This window comes from Pavona decussata, unplaced genomic scaffold (assembly GCF_977016875.1).
Source record: "Pavona decussata unplaced genomic scaffold, jaPavDecu1.1 SCAFFOLD_51, whole genome shotgun sequence".
NCBI classification, from domain to species: Eukaryota; Metazoa; Cnidaria; class Anthozoa; order Scleractinia; family Agariciidae; genus Pavona; species Pavona decussata.
Window position 1 is genome coordinate 272,501 of NW_028145473.1, and position 18,323 is coordinate 290,823.

Here is an 18,323-nt window from a genome sequence, read left to right on the forward strand (position 1 = left end):
TCTGAGTACATTGAATTTTCAGTTGACAAAGATATCATGCTCCATGGGATTCGCTTATTTGGTAGTAAAGGTAACAACTACAAGGTCTTTTTGGAGATCATGGATTGCCAGACTGACTATTATTCTTTAATTGACGTGGAAGAAAATTTTTTATCTGTTCCTTTTCCATACAAAGAGGAGGAAATTTATGTCATAGATATTTTATTTGCTCCATGTCTTTTGAAAAGAAACAATAGATATGTTGCTGAAACCTTCCTTACAGGTCAAAATTCTTGCTATGGCATTTCAGGTTCTGGCTCTGTGCAATGCCATGGTGTTACATTTCACTTTAGAAACTCTAAGTTAGAGAAGCCTTGTGATGCAACAGCTGTTGAGTGTGGTCAGTTTGCTGAATTCCTTTTCAAACCAGTGGGGTAGTTATTAGCAGTCTGCAGAGTATGGCAGTAATCAGTGAAATCTCCCATGTACAAAGGCATTTTACTGCCATGCTCCATGTGCAGTATGACTTCTTCAAAGTTTCTACACTTCAACATATAGCCTCACCTATGTATTTTTAGTCTCATGCTTAAAGGGCCTTCCCTTTATTTCTTTGATGTGGGATAAACATGCAACAAATTTGTCTCTTACTTCACAATACAAAACAATTATTATGCATTTCAGCACCTAATCCCCTGCATGCTAGTTTTCAAGCATGGCTATAATTTCTGGCCCCAATAACCTGCCTGTGGGTCTTACAGGGATGTCTGTTAAATGAAGTTTTTCTTTTGTGATCTATTGTCTTAACTTGTTTTGTTTTTCTAATAACTACAGTATCTAACTTTTACTTGTCCCCTGGTGCCAAGATGGCGCATAGGGCCGAGTATCTAAGGGTGCGTTTTAATTATTATTACTTCACAAGCTTAATAGAGAAGAGAGTTTACTAAAGTAGTGAAGAGGAGGGGAGGGGTGGGGGTTTATTACAAAATCTAACATTTTTTGCAACCAAATAGAGAAGTACAGCCTTCAATAGACCTTATATGCTTGATAATTGCTGATTACAAGCCAAATGATATTCTCAGGAGATTCAATGGAAATAAAGAATGCATGCCAGTGTAAATATGACCAATTGTTATAGACACTACTTCCTATAGTGTCGTCACGTGATCTGTAGTGGGGCAACAAAACATTGAAGCAAATAAGGTCTATAGAGCTTTTTATGTAGTTGGTACATTTCTGAACACCATTAATACCCTCCAATGCAGAAAAAAAGAATGGGTTGTATTAACCAAACTATGGTACATGTAGATGGTTTGAAGCTGAGGCTTAATAAAATTATTCTAAAGGTAGCGACAAAAAAAGGGAAGGATAACATTTAAGAGATTTAGAGTCAGGTTTTCAACAAATGGTAAACGTAAGATGTGCCGTTAATTTTTAATGGGAAAAAACTGAGGACATACATCGATGACAATAGGGCAAAATGATCCCAAAATAGTCAAAATAATAAGTTTCATTTGACAATAATGAAAAAGAATGGAAAGTAAAAGTTTACAACATAGACTTAAAAGTTTTGATCATCTCCTGTGCTTTGGGTCTCCGACGATGGTTTACCATTAATATGATTCGTATTCCCGCTATTGTGTATATTATCACAGTGAAACAACGATGTAATGAATACCTTTGTGAAATTCATAAGTTGACTGTATATAACGAGCAAAATAGTTTTGTAGTCCGGACAAAAATGGAAAGTATAACATTTGAGAGATTTATAATCAAGTTTGTAATAAATGGTAAACGTAAGATCTACATTTATGTTCTCTAGGCAAAAAGTGAGGACATGCATAGATGACAATAGTGCAAAATTATCCAATATTTATAAAACTTATTTTATAATCAGTGCAAAATAATGTAAAATAAAAAGTTTAAAAGAACGTAAACTTCCAGTGTTGACTTCCTCCTGATCCAATTTTCTGCCCCATTGCTTTTTTTAAAGGAATGAAGTCTCATCTTCTACACTTAGTCAATGTTTCCTGACAATCAGGCTTATAGAAACCTCATGACAGAAAGGCTCCGTCCCGCAATCCTTTAATCCTTATCCTTTCATATACCATTTGTGACAGAAACGGTAACCCTTTCTAGAAATGGAACCCTTTAATCACGAACCTACTGTACAATAAATAAAAACTACAGTTACTTTCTTGTCGGAGAAAACAGGTCGGAAGTGTCACATTCCCTTGAGATTTTGAATATCTTTTAATCCGCTGTCCTTCCCCTTCCCCATTCACTCCTCCCCCAGAATATGAGGATTTACTGTGCTCCCCGTCACGCGAGACAAGAGAGACGACTGGATTAGCCTCCAACGCAGTCGTTTTTAGGGGACCCCTAAAGACGAATGCGTAGGAGGCTACGCGGCCATGTAATATCCTCTATAAATCTGCAACCTCTTTTAGATCTCTCGTGTAGACTGGCTGTGTAATTTCATTGCGCGGGAACAACGCTGTATTTCAATAGCCCCAGCCCCAGACGACACTTCGGGGATCTTATTTCCACAGAGAAATCGCACTGCTGACTGAAAATATCGTACACTCATTTTCCCGCCATTTTGATTTGACTGTGCTTTAACTGTACGCTTTCAATCTGCTTCGATCTTCGAGTATTTGGCAAAAGTTTGTTAGAAGTCATGGCTGTTTTCCAAGAGACATGGAAGAATGCTAAAGCAAATATCAGAGAAAGAGGCATTTTCATGTTTAACAACGAGTTACTGAGTGATGTAAGCCTTGTTGTTCGATCGTCGAGCGACGACAGCGATGCCAAGAAGAGCAAAATGGCGATTCCAGCGCACAAGATTGTGTTGTCGATTTGTAGTCCCGTGTTTTTCGCCATGTTCAATGGGGAGCTGTCCGAAAAATCTCACACTATTGACCTGCCAGACTGTGAATACGAGGGAGTGCTGGAAATGCTGCGGTACATGTACAGCGGGGAGGTTGAATTGAAGGAAAGTAACGTGATGCAAGTTTTGTATGTCGCCAAAAAATACATCCTACCCTCGCTTGCTGACGAATGTGTTGACTTCCTGATAAGGAACTTAGATGTGGCAAATGTATTTTGTTTATTGTCATATGCTGAACAATATGATGAGAAACGTCTTGTGGATCGATGCTGGGAACTGATTGATAGTGATACTGAAGAAGCTGTGGAATCAGAGGGATTTGCGACAATTCAGAGGTCGTTACTTGAAAATATTGTCAAGAGAGATTCATTGGACATCAAAGAGATCGAGCTGTTTGAAGCTATTGATCTGTGGGCCACAAAGGAATGTGAAAGACAGGGACTGGCTGTGGATGGCCAAATGAAAAGAAAGATCCTTGGAGAACAAATTGTGAAAGGAATACGTTTCCCGGCTATGGAAGAGAAGGAGTTTGCGAGTGTTGTTCTTGACCGTGATATTCTAACCAAAGAAGAAGTGAGATGTTTGGTGAAATATTTCAATGGTGTGTTGACTGGACCTGTTGGTTTTCCAGAAGACAGAAGAATTGGTGCACAACAAAGATTTGCGTTTAGGATTTTGATGGCTGACGATGAAGAAGGTGAACAAAGTGACGAGGATAACTTATTCTATAGAGGGTCCCCAACAGGTTCTTCGGGATTCAGGAATTGGCCTTTTTTTTAAAGGTCTGGGTTCCTGATTTTAGCGGAAAAGAGTGACGGTATTCAGGATTCGAATTAGGGACGGGACGCGGGCTTTGATGATTTTACGAAGCGGATAAGAAAACCTTCATTCAGTAAATTTGAGTAGATTGCTTCATGATCAAAATCAAAAGGTCAACAGAGAGATCTCACCACATTTTGATCAAAAAGGAAAATCTCTCAGAAACGTACTCGGGAAAGCACTTAATCGAGAAGTGTAAGGTACATTAAGCAACCAGGGGAGTCGTGTTTGGCCTGTCACCTTTTCAAATATCTGTTGCAGTCCCACTTTGTGGTACGTGAGTAGCTGCAATGCTCTTCGGACTTTGATGACTGAAACGTTTTCCAAGGATCAACGTGATAAGAAAATCTTACAGCTAATTTCTCGGGTGACCGAAGACCAGTACTAAGATCAGCGCTCAGATTTGCAGTGGGAATTTACATCCAACTGAAAATGCTTTTTTCCATCGAGGTTATAGGCTTGAAAAAATTAAGAGCTGACCGGTATCGGGATTGGGCTAAAACAGCGGTCGGGATTGAGGGAAAATTTTGTCCGGGATGGCGGGATTGAAGAATCCTATTGGGGACCCTCTCTATAGGATTTGAGATAAAGGTGCCACAAATTTACGTCAACATCACAATCTAAAAGTATGTAAATCAGCACCTAATACCCGGCTGCATGCCAGTTATCAAGCAATTGGCCATAATCTCCGTTCTGGCACCACAAGGACCAGTGCTGTTTGTGTAAACATAATGGATTTTGATTATAACTTTGGAACTGTAAAATATTTTTGAGATTGTTGAAGTAGTTGTATAAATTACTACAGCTGTAGACACCCTGGTATGACCTATTTCTGGCCCCAATTACCTGCCTATGGGTTTTAGAGGAATGTCTATTACATGTATGATGTCTGCAAGATGTATGCACCCTTATGTATAAAGTCAAACACAAAATATGTCCAGCCTATATTAGCAACATTTTTGATACTCATAGCACTTCTTTTTCCTTAAGACAAACTGATTTTAGTATTCCCAGATTTAACACAGTAACATATGGTCAACATTCCCTGCGCTACCTTGGACCAAAATTATGGGGAAAACTGCCTAAAAACATTAGATCCGCAAAAACTTTGAACAACTTTAAAATCGCTATAAGAAAGTTTGACGTCAGCTCTCTGTTGGACGATGGATGTATGCGCTGTTCTTGCTGTTCATCTATCTAGTTAATTGTCAAATAAATAATTTTTTAGGTGTTAATTAATGATAATTAATTATTAGGTTTTCTTAACTTTACTTAATCTTAGTTGAATAGATTTTACTTTACATTTTTTGGTAGTCTCCCCAATTAGTAGGGCACTCTTGCTCGGCTATTCAGATTGAGACTTAAATAAAGTTGTTGATTTGATTTGTCAATCGGCTGCAGGTCAACACACTTTTTTATATAGAGCAATTAAACTCTGGAACTCATTGCCACCTGTGATCACTGCTGCAGACAGCCTGGGTACTTTCAAAAAGAAACTTAGAGAATTCCTTTTTGGATCATTTCTTGTCAGCTAGGAGAGTTACCTATTGATGTTTCTATCTATTATTATGATTTTGATGCTTAGATATTTTATTCGATATTTTAAACTTATGAATTACCTACGTTGGGTCTGAAAAACCCTGACTGGGAGATTCAATAAAGTTTTACTTAACCTTTTAATGAATTTCTTTTGTGACATATTGTCTTAACTTGTTTTGTTTATCTAATAATTATCTAAGCATGTATTTTAATTATCACTACTAAGGGGGCTTACTGAAGTAGGGGAGGGGAGGGGTGGGGGCTTGTTTCAAAATCAAACATCAAAATGGTTAGAGAAAGGGACTATAAAGAGAAGGACAACCTTTAATAGACCTTATTATTTATAGCAATTATTGCTGATTGTAAGAAGTAAAGAATGCATGCCAGTGTGAATATGACCAATTGCTAAAGAGACTACTCCCTATAGTACTGTCACATGACCTGTAGTGAGGCAACAAAACAATGAAACGAAAAAGGTCTATAGAGCTTTTTATACCCAGAGTAGAACCAATATCCCCTAATTATGATTTAAGATCCAGGAGTAAGTTTAGAAGTTTCTTACATGGAGACCGGCGGAGGTGTAGAACACAGCGTTCGCAGCAGTTTATTACATTTAAATATTAACTGTACATTAATATTACTTATCTGATTATTATAATATTTTATTCACTTGTTATTTTCATTTTGATTATGTTTTATATATTATTATAGTACATGTAATATAGTTTCATTCTACCATCTGTGATTTAACGCTGTATAATACATACATAGTTTCCATATTTTAGTTTGTATTGTAACTCTGTAATTACGTATGAGCTGAATATTATTTGCAGGTAATTAGGAAAACATATCCAAACCACAGTCACAGTAATGATTTTCTTTGATTTCTCTTGATGAATTATTAATGAATTTGAGAAGCTTTTGCATAAAATTATTAATTTAAAAACAAAACAAAAAAAGGCTCTTTTTGGAAACCAGCAAACCATCCCTGGAGACCCAGGGGCAGTTATTGGGTCAGGAGAAAGTAAAACCTGGAAAGTCTATACGTTCCTGTAAACTTAATCTTTTATTTTATATTATATTTGCACCATTGTCAAATAAAAAAAAATATCATTTGATGTATTTTTTCTTCCTTTTTTTTTTTTGCCCAGAGCATACCATGTGACCTGCAAATAACTGCCTACAGTATTGCTCATGTGCAATACTGTCCAGCTGTGTTTTGCATAAAAATTTGGCCAACTTTAATTTAGCCTTGAATTTCTCCAAGATTGATCATTTGGGAAGCCAAATGAAACACTCTAAAGTGTTTCATCAGATATCCAAACACTGAGAAGTAGGTTGAAAAAACGAGGCGCAGACGAGTGTTTTTCAAAACGCTTTCTCGTGTTCGATGTAATATATATCAAACACTCTAAAGTGCGTTTCATCAGATATCCAAACGCTGAGAAGCTAGTAGGTTGAAAAAATGAGGCGCAGCCGAGTTTTCAAGGTGTTTAGATATTTTGATGAAACCCCGGGGGGGGGGGGGGGTACTTCCTTATAAGAGGCTAATGGGGATGTGCCACTGGATGGGGTCGCATTTTCACGACTGGATTGACTAGAATGGGGTTACATTTTCAACAGAGTTACTAGAATGGGGTTGCACATTTTTGGATTTTTGGGGTAAGAAAATTCCATTAAGTAGGGATTCAAAATGGTCTCGGTTAAAAAGTTCAGAAGTTGTTGTTTATTATGTAACAATCACTTTTCAATTCATTTAAGGATGACCTATTTAAAGGATTGATAAAGTAGATGCATAAATATAAAGTGACTTAGTTGGGATCGCGAAAATTACGTTTTCCCAAAAGTGACTAAGAAGGGGGCCTTTAACTGGCCACAAAATAGACTATAATGGGGTAGGGGCTCTGAGAGGCCAGCGGCAGATACCCAGCAAAACTGAACCCAAGTACCCCCCAGGGATCAAACGCACTTTCGAGTGTTTGATATGGCTTCTCAAATGATCAATAATTCTTGAACAAATTCAAGGCTAAAGTTGGCAATTAAGATTTTATGGCAATTAGGAAGTAGTGTTGGGACGGACATTTTGGGAATTTTACTTACAGTGTTTAAGTAAGCCACTGACTGAAAACATCGTATATTCGTTTGGTAATTTCCCGCCACTTTTGGTCAGAAAAACAAGGCAAGAAATATTTTAAAAATATATAATGGCTGTGTTTGAGAATAAGCGACAAAAAGAAAGGATAACTATTAAGGAGAGGAGCAGGTTTATGTTAAGTAACGATGTGCTTAGTGACGTAAACCTTGTTGTTCGATCGTCAGGCGATGAAAGGGAGGCCAAGAAAAGCAAGATGGCGATTTCAGCACACAAGTTTATGCTATCAATTTGTAGTCCTGTGTTTTTCGCCATGTTTTGCGGGGAAATGGCCGAAAAATCTGACTCTATTGACCTGCCAGACTGTGAATACGAGGGAGTGCTGGAAATGTTGCGGTACATGTACAGCGGGGAGGTTGAATTGAAGGAAAGTAACGTGATGCGAGTGTTGTATGTCGCCAAAAAATACATCCTACCCTCGCTTGCTGAAGAATGTGTCAACTTTCTGCACAGAAACGTGGATTTGTCCAATATGTTTTGTATTTTATCACATGCTCAACAATATGACGAGAAAAGTCTTGCAGAACAATGCTGGGAGTTGATTGACAGGGAAACTGAGGAACTTGTGAAATCAGAAGATTTCGCGACCATTGAGAGGCCTTTACTTGAAGCCGTAATCAAGAGAGACTTGTTAAATATAAGTGAGGTCGAGTTGTTTAAAGCTGTTGATCTGTGGGCTACAAAGGAATGTGAGAGACAGGGACTAGCTGTGGATGGCCAAATGAAAAGAAAGATCCTTGGAGAAGAAATTGTGAAAGGAATACGATTCCCAGCAATGGAAGAGAAGGAGTTTGTGAGTGTTGTTAAGGACTCTAAAATCCTAACCAAAGTAGAAGTGACCGAATTGATTAAGAACATTAATGGAACGTTGCGTACATCATTAGGTTTTCCAGGAAAGAAAAGAGTTGGCATCTGTCAATCATGCTGTAGATTTGCAACTTTTTATAATGATGATGATGATGACAATGATGATGATGATGATGATGTTGGGCCATTCTTAGATGCCATCCAGTTTTGGGTAGACAGAGATGTTGTCCTTCATGGTATTCGCTTGTTTGGCAGTAAAAAGGCTGACTACGCCGTATCTATAGAAATAATAGATTGGCAAAATCTGGAGCTGTTGTTTGATGTGGATAGAATGTTGTTTAAATCTATTCCTCTGCGTCACAGAGGGGAGATGTTAGATGGTTTTGATGTAATGTTTGAACCATTTGTTTTAAGAAAGGGCAACATTTATGCTGTAAAAACTTGGTCGTGGGGTAGGCCAACTTGCTTTGGGACTGATGGTGCTGACACTGTTGAATGCCATGGTGTGACATTTCATTTTGAGGACTTCAAGTCAACGGGAAATGAAACAGATGTTACCAGTGGTCAATTTCAATTTTTCTTCAAACCAATATGAGCATTTGAAATACTTTATCTTAAATAGTGGGTGTAGTGGATAGCGCTGAGCCTGTTAGTAACCAGTTTAAAACTTAGTATTTTTTGTGATGTTTGTGTATGATAATTTTTACGCGGGATGCCCTGAGGGGCATACCGTGTCTAAAAACAGGTTGATTTCTTTTTCTTTGTTGTAGCCACAAATCCGTATATTAATTTATTCATTAAACTCTCCCCTCTCCTACTCGGGATGTATTGTTCTGATAATTTGTCTTCAACAAAAGCAGGCCAATCAAAATCCATTGTTGTCGCTTATATCGTGAGAGAGGAGACCCACTCACCCCTACCTGTGTGACGTCAAAGCATCATTTGATTTATTCATTAATCTTGGATTAAATTTGTGGCACCACATTGTTAACATGTTTTAGACTCAAGTGTGCCATTTTCAAACGGAAATTTCACCATTTTGAAAAGGTAAATTGAAAGAATAACCTCTAAGAAGCACTCGACATTTAAAACGGTGGAAATTGGAGAGTTCTTGGCGAAGGAATCGTGCTTTGTGTGACAGTCTTAGACCACGATGGGAAACTGAAAAGAGGTCATTGAGATGCTTACGTTATCGTAATGGAATTTCCGAAATTTCCGGTGAAACCCTTTGAGTAGCGTAACACAAGGGAAACAACGTAAAGCGATCTTCGTTACTCAAACTATTCCATTAGCAAGGATAGTTTTGTAAATCTGTGAAGCATGCATCTCGCGTAAATGCCAGTATAGGCATCTTGTTACTAATGCAGCTTGCAGTATTATTATGATTTTCAAAAGCCTTTAAATTTGTTTCCATTTTGGCTCACCACCTAACTAAGTCTTCACTAACTCGTAGCTGTTCAATTTATTGCTCACTTGTTATGTCAGACAAGCTCTTTTTAGCTAATGACATAGCAGATAGAACTTGTACTTGTGTTAGCCCTGTAAATTAGTCCATCTCTGCTGTGTGTTTATGCGGGTAAGTTGATCCGACGTAAGCTCTCTGGATAAGTACTTAGTTACTCTTACAGCAAATTTTCTAGAGCAGCCGGTTCCTGAATCTGCATCACATGCGTCCTCCCCCCCCCCCCCCCAAAAAAAAATGCAAATTTTGCTCTTCTTGTTACAAAAACTAGAATGATTGATCAATACTTTCAGGCTAGACTAGGAGTGGTCCCTAATTTTTGTTAGGGATAGTATTATAAGCGAACCATTTGAGCACACGCAAAAATTGCCTTCCACAAGTAGACATGAGGCACTTTTTGCATGCACTTGCATGATTTGATCGCTTTTCTATCCCAAAGAAAAATTGGGGAATGTTTGTAGTCTTCTTTCAGACGTAATAGTTATTAGTAGAATGTAATTAATTTTTTTACATAATTGCCCTGGAAAGACTGTATAACAAGGGGTTTTTTATGAAATAAAAGTTACTCAACAGCGATAACTAAAGAGAGCCACAACTTCAAGGGTACTAACATCTTAATGTTTGCCAATACACCATGTCTGTGTATTAACCTATTAAACAAGTTTTTACAGATTTTTTGGCTTGACCTTGGTGTAAGAACCTGCGAAAATCACAGCTGACGTGAAACAAAGGAAACAAAAATGTCAAAACACTACAGGGAAGAAAAACAACCTTCAACACAAAGAAAACCTGGCAGGTTCTCACACCAAAGTAAACCCAGTTTCTGAACACTTTTATAAATACAACTTAAGCTTCTATGTTTCTGAAAGAAACAATTTCCAATACACAGTCTGTGCTCTTTAAGTTTCTTTAAAAACATTACAAAACTTAAACTCTTCTTGTTAATTTTCTAAAAATGAAACATAGTCTGTCAATAAGGCAAGCTCTTGTTCACTTGTAAGGGGAATCTCCTTCTTTGGAACTTCTGAAAAGCAACAAAGAAAATTAATGTAACAGACTAAGGGAATTGGTGATATCAGGTTTGTTCAAAGAGGACCCACCTTCTCTGGGGCGGGGAAGGGGGTATCAAAGACACCACCTATCTCATGAACATTAACAAAATTTTCTTGCCCTCAAAATTTGAGTTGACACAAAAATCCAGCTAGCAAGAGTCAGCATTGCTTAATAAACAAGAAAGTTGAGATTTGAATATCTTTGTCATTTTTTGCTATGCTATGTGGCTATGCCATAAAGACACATGTTCAGAGGTTGAGGAAAGGGGGGGGGGGGGGGGGGGGGGAGTGCAGGCAGACCACCATCTATTTTGATGTTTGGTGGGTCCTATCTGAGTATAATAGTTTTGACCACTTCCCTAAAAGGAATGGCTTTTATCTACCTGAAATTAGGCAGTGCGATTATAATCATTTTGAAGTAGTTTTCAAAGACAATTTAATTTTCTAATTTTCTCAAAGGGTAGGGGCAGGGGGGAGAATCTTATTTTGGGCAATTTTTGAATTTCAAAATAACAATTATTGTTGTCTGGACTTGGACAACAAAATGACAAAAATGTTGTCAGAAATAACGCAAACAAATTATTACTCAATTTTCGTAAAGTAGACTACATCCTTGTTGAGAAAATGAATACTGATCAGAAGTACTGAAAAAACATGTGTCATTGTTTTGAAATGAAAAAAAAATTAATAAAAGCTGGCCCTAAAATAAATGTCACAATCAACTAAACAATGGGGATGTTCTAAAATTGAGGCAATACAGTAAACAATAATAATATTATTATTGGTAACGTGGAGCTGCCAAGCTTGATGTAAGACATGGGGACCAGGAACCTACATGAAGGTTGATTAACAATGCCCTTTTGGACACCAAAAAATCAAATAAAAATAAAAACAAGTCTTCTGATTATCAATGAATGATACATGTGTACTGTACAGAGTTCTCAGTAGTGAGTTTAGTAGTACATGTAATTTCAGGGTTACAACCATGATCATTTAAAGCTCATACTAACACAGAACCATTGTTTAATAAAATAACTGTGTCAGTACTACATTCGTTACCTGTTACTTTAGGTGTGATCATTCCTGTAACTGGATCATTAATCCATCCACCAGAAACAGCAGCTGAAAAGGCAAAGAAAACCAAAAAATATATTGTTTTGCGGCAACAGTGTACTCAATCATCATCATCATACATATACATACAGTCGAACCTGTATATAACGGCCACCCTTGGGACTTGAGGAACTGGCCCCTTAATACAGGTGGCTGCTTAATACAGGATCACTAAAAATACTCACTGGGCGTTCCCTAATGTCAATTTTAATGGTGTATCATACAAAAACATTTCATGCAAGGAAACAAAAGGACAATCAACACTCTTTCAAGAGATCAATACTTTAAACAAAGTTCAGTGTCAACTTGTAACTTAATGGTATAATATACGTAACATTTTTTAATGCACTGTGCAATAAATTGTCCTCTACTCTTGTACGGTGTACAGTACTGTATTTCTAACTCACTTACTTACGTGACTTGCAGTTCACAACAAAATATCTCATTCCATCATTTCATAGTTGTTACGATCGAAGTGGAGTTATAACGTTAATGTTGCTAATTAAAAGTAACACAATATATAACAAAATTCTTCAAGTTAAAATAGGAATAGGGTAAGAATTACAGCTACTTAAACAGGTGGGACAAGTACGTTTGGCACCTCGTAATAATAAAGTTTCGTTTGTAGAGCAAGTCATTGACTGTCGGTACTCCCAGCGACAATTCCTGTTATCCATGGTATTGTGTATATGGCTTTTCCATTCAAGGCTGGCTGCTTAATACAGGTAAAACTAACAAAGAACGACAAACATGGGACTGCTACAGGGTGGCCGCGGCCGCTTAATAGAGGTGGCCGCCTAATACAGGTACCAAATACAGCGTTTGTATGTGCGAAAAATCGGGACATTAAAAAGTGGCCGCTTAATAGAGGGTGGCCGCTTAATACAGGGCCGTTATATACAGGTTCGACTGTACATATATAAGCCCAAGGGGGCTTTTCAGAATAAAGGTACAAATCATCATCATCATCATCATTACCGTCATCGTCATCATCACCGAACTTATTTTTTCCTTATTTTTTTAAAGTTTAATTTATTGGCCTACAGACTGGTTATCACATAATATTTTTGTAGTTCTTCATTATTTTATTCTGTGACCCAGAGGATTAGCTTATAACTTAAGCTAAAAAGTCAGGAAACAAATAAAACAAAAGCAAACCAGAAGCACAGTTGATTCACTTTTGGTTGGCATGTAGCTTCAGTGTTTACTCACGACGTAAATATTTTTCTGAAATGAGAACTAGTCTGTATGGAGAGATTTGGATAACAAGGCCAAATTATTACTCCTGTCTGTTTTTCAGCTTACCATTTTATTAGTTTGTTTATTAACATCAGGGGTTGGTTCTTAAATATTCACAGCACCTTACCACAGCATGAATTTCTATTAAACAGATTAAACATTGAAAATTGCCTGTACTAGCTCATGTTGGCATGAATAAGCAGAAGATGTACAATGTAACAAAGGCTATGTAACTAAGTATGATATTGTGTGGAAACCTTGCATATCACTTTTTTATTATTATTTTATTTTTATTTTAAGTATGTTTTATCCACTGGATAAAGACTTATTCACTGACCAAAGTTATCCAGTCTTTGAACATCTGGTTACAGACTAGCAACTCAGCAAATTTAAAGACACAGCAACCTCTATGAAAACCAATGAACAAAGTAACATTGGCTGTAGCTACTCACCACTGATAGCAGCCTCTGTAGTAACACCCATGAGCAAAGCCAGATCGTCTGCTCTAATTGAGGTGTAAGCATTAGACACAAGATCAAATGCCCTCTTTTGAAGTTTCTCTAAAACACAAATTCAAAATTCAAAAGAAAAATAAATTAAATATTAATAAAAGAAGACAAAGGAAAACTAAGGCTTAGTTCATATGTCGCGCTACAGTCAAATTTAATTCCATTAAATTTGTTGTTCCGCCGACATTAATCATGGCGTGGTTTTGTGCATCAAAATCAATATGGTCAAATTTAATTCACTTCCCAAATGAAGTGTCTCTGGTCGCCACGGATCACTGCGGGCTTGTTAAAGTTTGAAATACATTTAAAAAATGTATGCGACGTGACGCTAGTGCAACGTTTAAACTGAAGAAGCGTTATCTAAAGTATATTTTATCCGTCTTACCAAGACGGATAAAACGTCTTGGACGAATTTAATTTACCAGTCGAATTTAATTTGTTTTAGACGTCACGCTATCGTCGAATCTAATATTGCTTGTGGGACCTTGAATTAAATTTGTCTGAATTAATTTTGACTGTAGCGCAACCTATAAACTAGGCCTTAGAAGTATTATATGTACAAGAACTCACTGCATTCCTCGACAAACCAGAGAAATGAACCTATTAAAGATACACATACATGTACTGTGATCTGAGTGTTCTGACAGTTATTGCATCCTATTCAGCAAGTACACTGTACATGTACCAGGTAAGTGTGAAGTGTTCTCAAGTTACAGTAACACAGTGAGCAAGTTTCGAACATTTTCTGACTTCTTAGCAATGAAAGTGATTTACACCTTTCTTGCAGCAAACCATTCGATTATTAAATTGTTTCTTTGTTATTAATACATCTCTCAGCTAATACGTGCGGGGTGTGATTGGTCAATTTTGCAGGACGTATTTCACTGTACGGCCCACTAAATTTCCCTTAATTTCAACTACATGTAGTTTCCTTTCCCATGCACCCAATTAACCTCAGAGATATAATAAATATCTTACTAACCTAGACAATGAGGTTAGTTTACAAGAGGTATTTACCAGTAGTGTACTTGTAAAATCTCACCTTGCAGTGCTGCAATTATTGGTTGTACGGCTGGTGACCATTCTTCCTTCAGAGTGCTATAAATTGACGGGAAGTCTCTTTTCCACATGTGGCATCCCACATTCCAGAGTTTTGCTAGCTCAGGTGTTGACTAGAAAAATAAGTATGGATAAAATTGATTAGTTTACATGCAAACAGAACAATGCAATACATTATTATTTTATATGTTTCAAGATATATTCTCCATGCATATTTGTTTTAAGAACTCTGTGTAGGAATTTCAAGGTTCCATATGCTCTACTTCAAAAATATTTTATTAAATATTTATACATGTAGGCTTCATTTTGCAAAGAGTACAAGAAATTACTACTAAGCAGTAGAACCTTGCAAACTTGAACTTGAGTTTGAGTTTTCCCAGTTTGAGTTAGTAGGATTCTAAGTACTGTACATGTAAGGATTCTCAATTAGCCAAAATATTTCTTGGAAGGTGACAATTAACCAATACATTTTTTAACAGTATCAACATCCTATTTCAAAAAAAAAAAAAAAAAAAATTATCCCACCATCCACTATCTACCATCTGGATCCGCCTGTCCATTAATCTCCATTTTACAGAGTCCTGACTGCATACATGTATTTGTAACTCATTGATGTGAGAAATAGATGCTGGACTAACTATATTGAGAAAGGAGTTATGAGAGATTATATAGAGTGGAAGGAATTTAGAAGTGGCCAATAGACCTTATCATGGTTTTGGAAGCCATCTTGATGGGTAGGCAAACATGTCTTAAAACAACAGTGTTTGTGTGGAAATCCAATGTCAAAATAATTTTTATAAAACATTGCTTCTGAAAAATTCATGAATTGGAAACTTTAGGTACTATGCAAAGGATTTTACAGAAAACAACTGAGAAATGTAGCTGTGCTAGAAAGCATCTAGTTGCGTTTTGACATTCCATACATTTGTCTGTACAGTGTATAGCAAACCAGCCGTAAACTGCTGTTAAAAAAAACAGGGAAATATAAGGAAAGTTCCAAACACGACTGGACGTTTTCTGGCACAGCTAGTCATCCCTCCACTTTTTTTTTCCTAAAATCCTTTTCCTACTGGAGTGCCAAAAGTTTCCAATTCATGAAGTTTTCAGAGGTGATGTTTTACATGTATGAAAATTATTTGACATCAGATTTCCATACAAACACTGTTATTTCAAGACACATTTGCGTACCCATCAATATGGCTTCCAAAACTGTGATAAGGTCTATTTTTGCACACCACCAAGAGGTGCTGTTGTCGATGAACTAATTTCCACAACCTACAGCATGTAATCAATAAAATTCTCAGGAAATGACAATAGGAAGTACACGACACAAATTCCAGGGTTTTCTTGGTTTCCATCAATGGTACAAATCCTAGATGATTGAACATTACACTGTATAAGGGCAAATGCATGTTGAAAATACTGGGATATTCCCAAGCCTAGAGTCAACTTAACCTCTCTGCAAAAACTTAAACAAGTTGACACTAATTACATTGAAACTGAAAATTTGAAAGCAGCCCTAACACTGAATTAGTAAATGGAATCCTGTTAGCAATTTTATCTCTACTGTGCTCTGCAAAATGGACTTCAGAGGATCTGAATTCTGGGGGCGGGGTGTAGGGAACTCCACGGAATTTTTGGTGGGGTTGTACGGCTCGGTTTTTCAAACCTGACCATACTTCAGATCAAAACATGTAAGTTTTATGGGGGATGCCCTGAGGGGCATACCGTGTCTAAAAACAGGTCGATTTCTTTCTTTTTTTTTTCTTCGTCGTAGCCACAAATCTGCACATTAATTTATTCATTAAACTCTCCCCTCTCCTAGTCGCGATGTATTGTTCTGATTTTCTTCAACAAAAGCAGGCCAATCAAAATCCATTCTTGTCGCGTATATTGCGAGGGAAGGGACCCACTGACACCCCCTACCTGCGTGACGTCAAAGCATCATTTGATTTATTCATTAAAACCGGATTAAATTAAATTTGTGGCTGCCATATTGTTAACATGTTGTAGACTCAAGTGTGCCGTTTTCAAACAGAAAATTAAAATTAACCATTTTGAAGCAGTAAATCAAAAGAATAGCTTCTAAGAAGCACTCGACATTTAAAACGGTGGAAATTGGAGAGTTCCTGGCGAAGGAATCGTGCTTTGTTTGACAGTTTTAGAACCACGATGGGAGACTGAGAAAGGTCATTGATAAGCTTACATTTTCGTAATGGAATTTACAAAATTTCCGAAAAAACCATAAGTAGCGTAACTCGTTTCCATATCTCCAATTGCCCTCCCTCTCTTCAAGTTTTCATGCACGAAGTATATATCACCCTTGCAATTTTTTTAAGATAGAAAAAGAAGTTACATAAATAGAGGGAGATTCAAACCCGGGCTGTCAGAACACCACGCAGTGACCTAATCCACTAGTCCACCGAGGACTCGCTTACAGAAGCCGGAATTTTTTGGCTAGATATCCTAACCCTCTATATAAAATAAAATGCTAACCGCAAGCTACCTAAGCTAAATTAAGTTAACCAGAGTGCTATTTAAGCTAACCGTAGTGCTATTTAGGGTAACAGGAGTGCTTATATTTAGGCTAACCGGGGTGCTTTTTAGGCTAACCGGAGTGCTATTTATGCTAACCTGAGCCTACTTCATGTAATTTTGAGGAAATGTCCATGGGCAGTTTGAGGTATGGAAGCAAGTCTTTATCACAACATAACGTGATCTTCGTGACTCAAACTATTCCATTAGCAAGGATGGTTTTATTAATCTGCGAAGCATACAACTGGAAAAAAACCCCTGGGGATTTTTTCGTCATCACTTCTACTTAGTGTATTATTTTATCTGTTGTGATTGGTATTCGCGTTTCAAAGCGTAGAACATCACTTCCGGTAAGTGACAGTGGGCCTTTAAATGTTATTACTAATGCCAATAAAAAAAATTTGTGTAACACAAGAGCTAGATGTTGTCCTTTGTCCCCCCCCCCCCCCCCCCTGGGAAAAAAGCACACAGCATCACGCGTAAATGCCAGTATAGGCATCTTGTCTTTTGTAATTCACCCCTTTTCTTGACACCTAGCCTCCAAAATTCATACCTAATTTTAGACCCAAGATCTGGGTTTAGCTGATACCTAGACAGTGTATGATATAAATGTATTACACTCACAACTTTTATTTCCTCGGGTGTCCTTTTCCATAAAAACTTGGCGTTGCATCTGCAAAGGAAAAGTGACTTTTAAAACTAAACGTTTAACGGTTTCAATTGGTAACTCGAACTTGAATTGGCTGAAGCTGAAACTTACGTATCATTTTGAAAAAGATAAACTGCTAAAAGCTGCGTATAAACTTCTCCTGATGCATTACCCTGAAATAAAACGGACACAAAAAACATCAGTAAGATTGATCATGGACAAAACAGCAGGCTACTAGGGCTGCTGCAGAAATCCGAGACACGGAGACAATGATTGTTCAAGCAAGCAAATGGTTTTCAAAAGTGAAATTTAGAAAATTGAAGACACGATGTGATAATCTCTTCAAAACACTGCCTCTCTTGCTTACATCCAATTCCATCTGTTCGCAGTTTGCACACAGTTCGTCAAATGTTGTCTGTTCCGTAATGTCCGCCATATTGTCCGCCATATTGGATTTCTGGCAGCCGTTCATGAATCGCGGGCTCAATTCAATTCACCTTCCGAACACGTTCCGAAGATTTT

The 18,323-nt window shown here is 37.3% G+C and overlaps 3 protein-coding genes and 1 pseudogene across 3 annotated transcripts in view; 3 read left to right on the plus strand and 1 right to left on the minus strand.

Annotated features, from left to right (window-relative positions):
* Nucleotides 1–1,907, plus strand: part of LOC146480942 (BTB/POZ domain-containing protein 6-like) — a 3,018-nt gene extending 1,111 nt beyond the window's left edge. Inside the window, exon 1 of the mRNA XM_085108559.1 lies at nt 1–1,907. This exon is cut by the window's left edge and continues 1,111 nt beyond it. Within this exon, the coding sequence (XP_084964685.1) occupies nt 1–417 (417 nt within the window). The 3' untranslated portion in view covers nt 418–1,907.
* A 486-nt stretch (nt 1,908–2,393) lies between these two features.
* Nucleotides 2,394–5,367, plus strand: LOC146480943 (BTB/POZ domain-containing protein 6 pseudogene; annotated as a pseudogene).
* A 1,931-nt stretch (nt 5,368–7,298) lies between these two features.
* LOC146480944 (BTB/POZ domain-containing protein 6-like) lies at nt 7,299–9,870 on the plus strand. The gene has a single exon (XM_085108643.1). The coding sequence runs from the start codon at nt 7,429–7,431 to the stop codon at nt 8,776–8,778; it is 1,350 nt and encodes a 449-aa protein (XP_084964769.1). The 5' UTR covers nt 7,299–7,428; the 3' UTR covers nt 8,779–9,870.
* A 371-nt stretch (nt 9,871–10,241) lies between these two features.
* Nucleotides 10,242–18,297, minus strand: LOC146480945 (COP9 signalosome complex subunit 8-like). The gene is made up of 7 exons (XM_085108645.1): nt 18,169–18,297; nt 17,913–17,974; nt 17,777–17,825; nt 14,601–14,730; nt 13,502–13,609; nt 11,757–11,819; nt 10,242–10,669 (listed from the first exon to the last, which is right to left on the minus strand). The coding sequence occupies exons 1-7, from the start codon at nt 18,271–18,273 to the stop codon at nt 10,587–10,589; spliced, it is 600 nt and encodes a 199-aa protein (XP_084964771.1). The 5' UTR covers nt 18,274–18,297; the 3' UTR covers nt 10,242–10,586.
* Nucleotides 18,298–18,323: the final 26 nt, after the last annotated feature.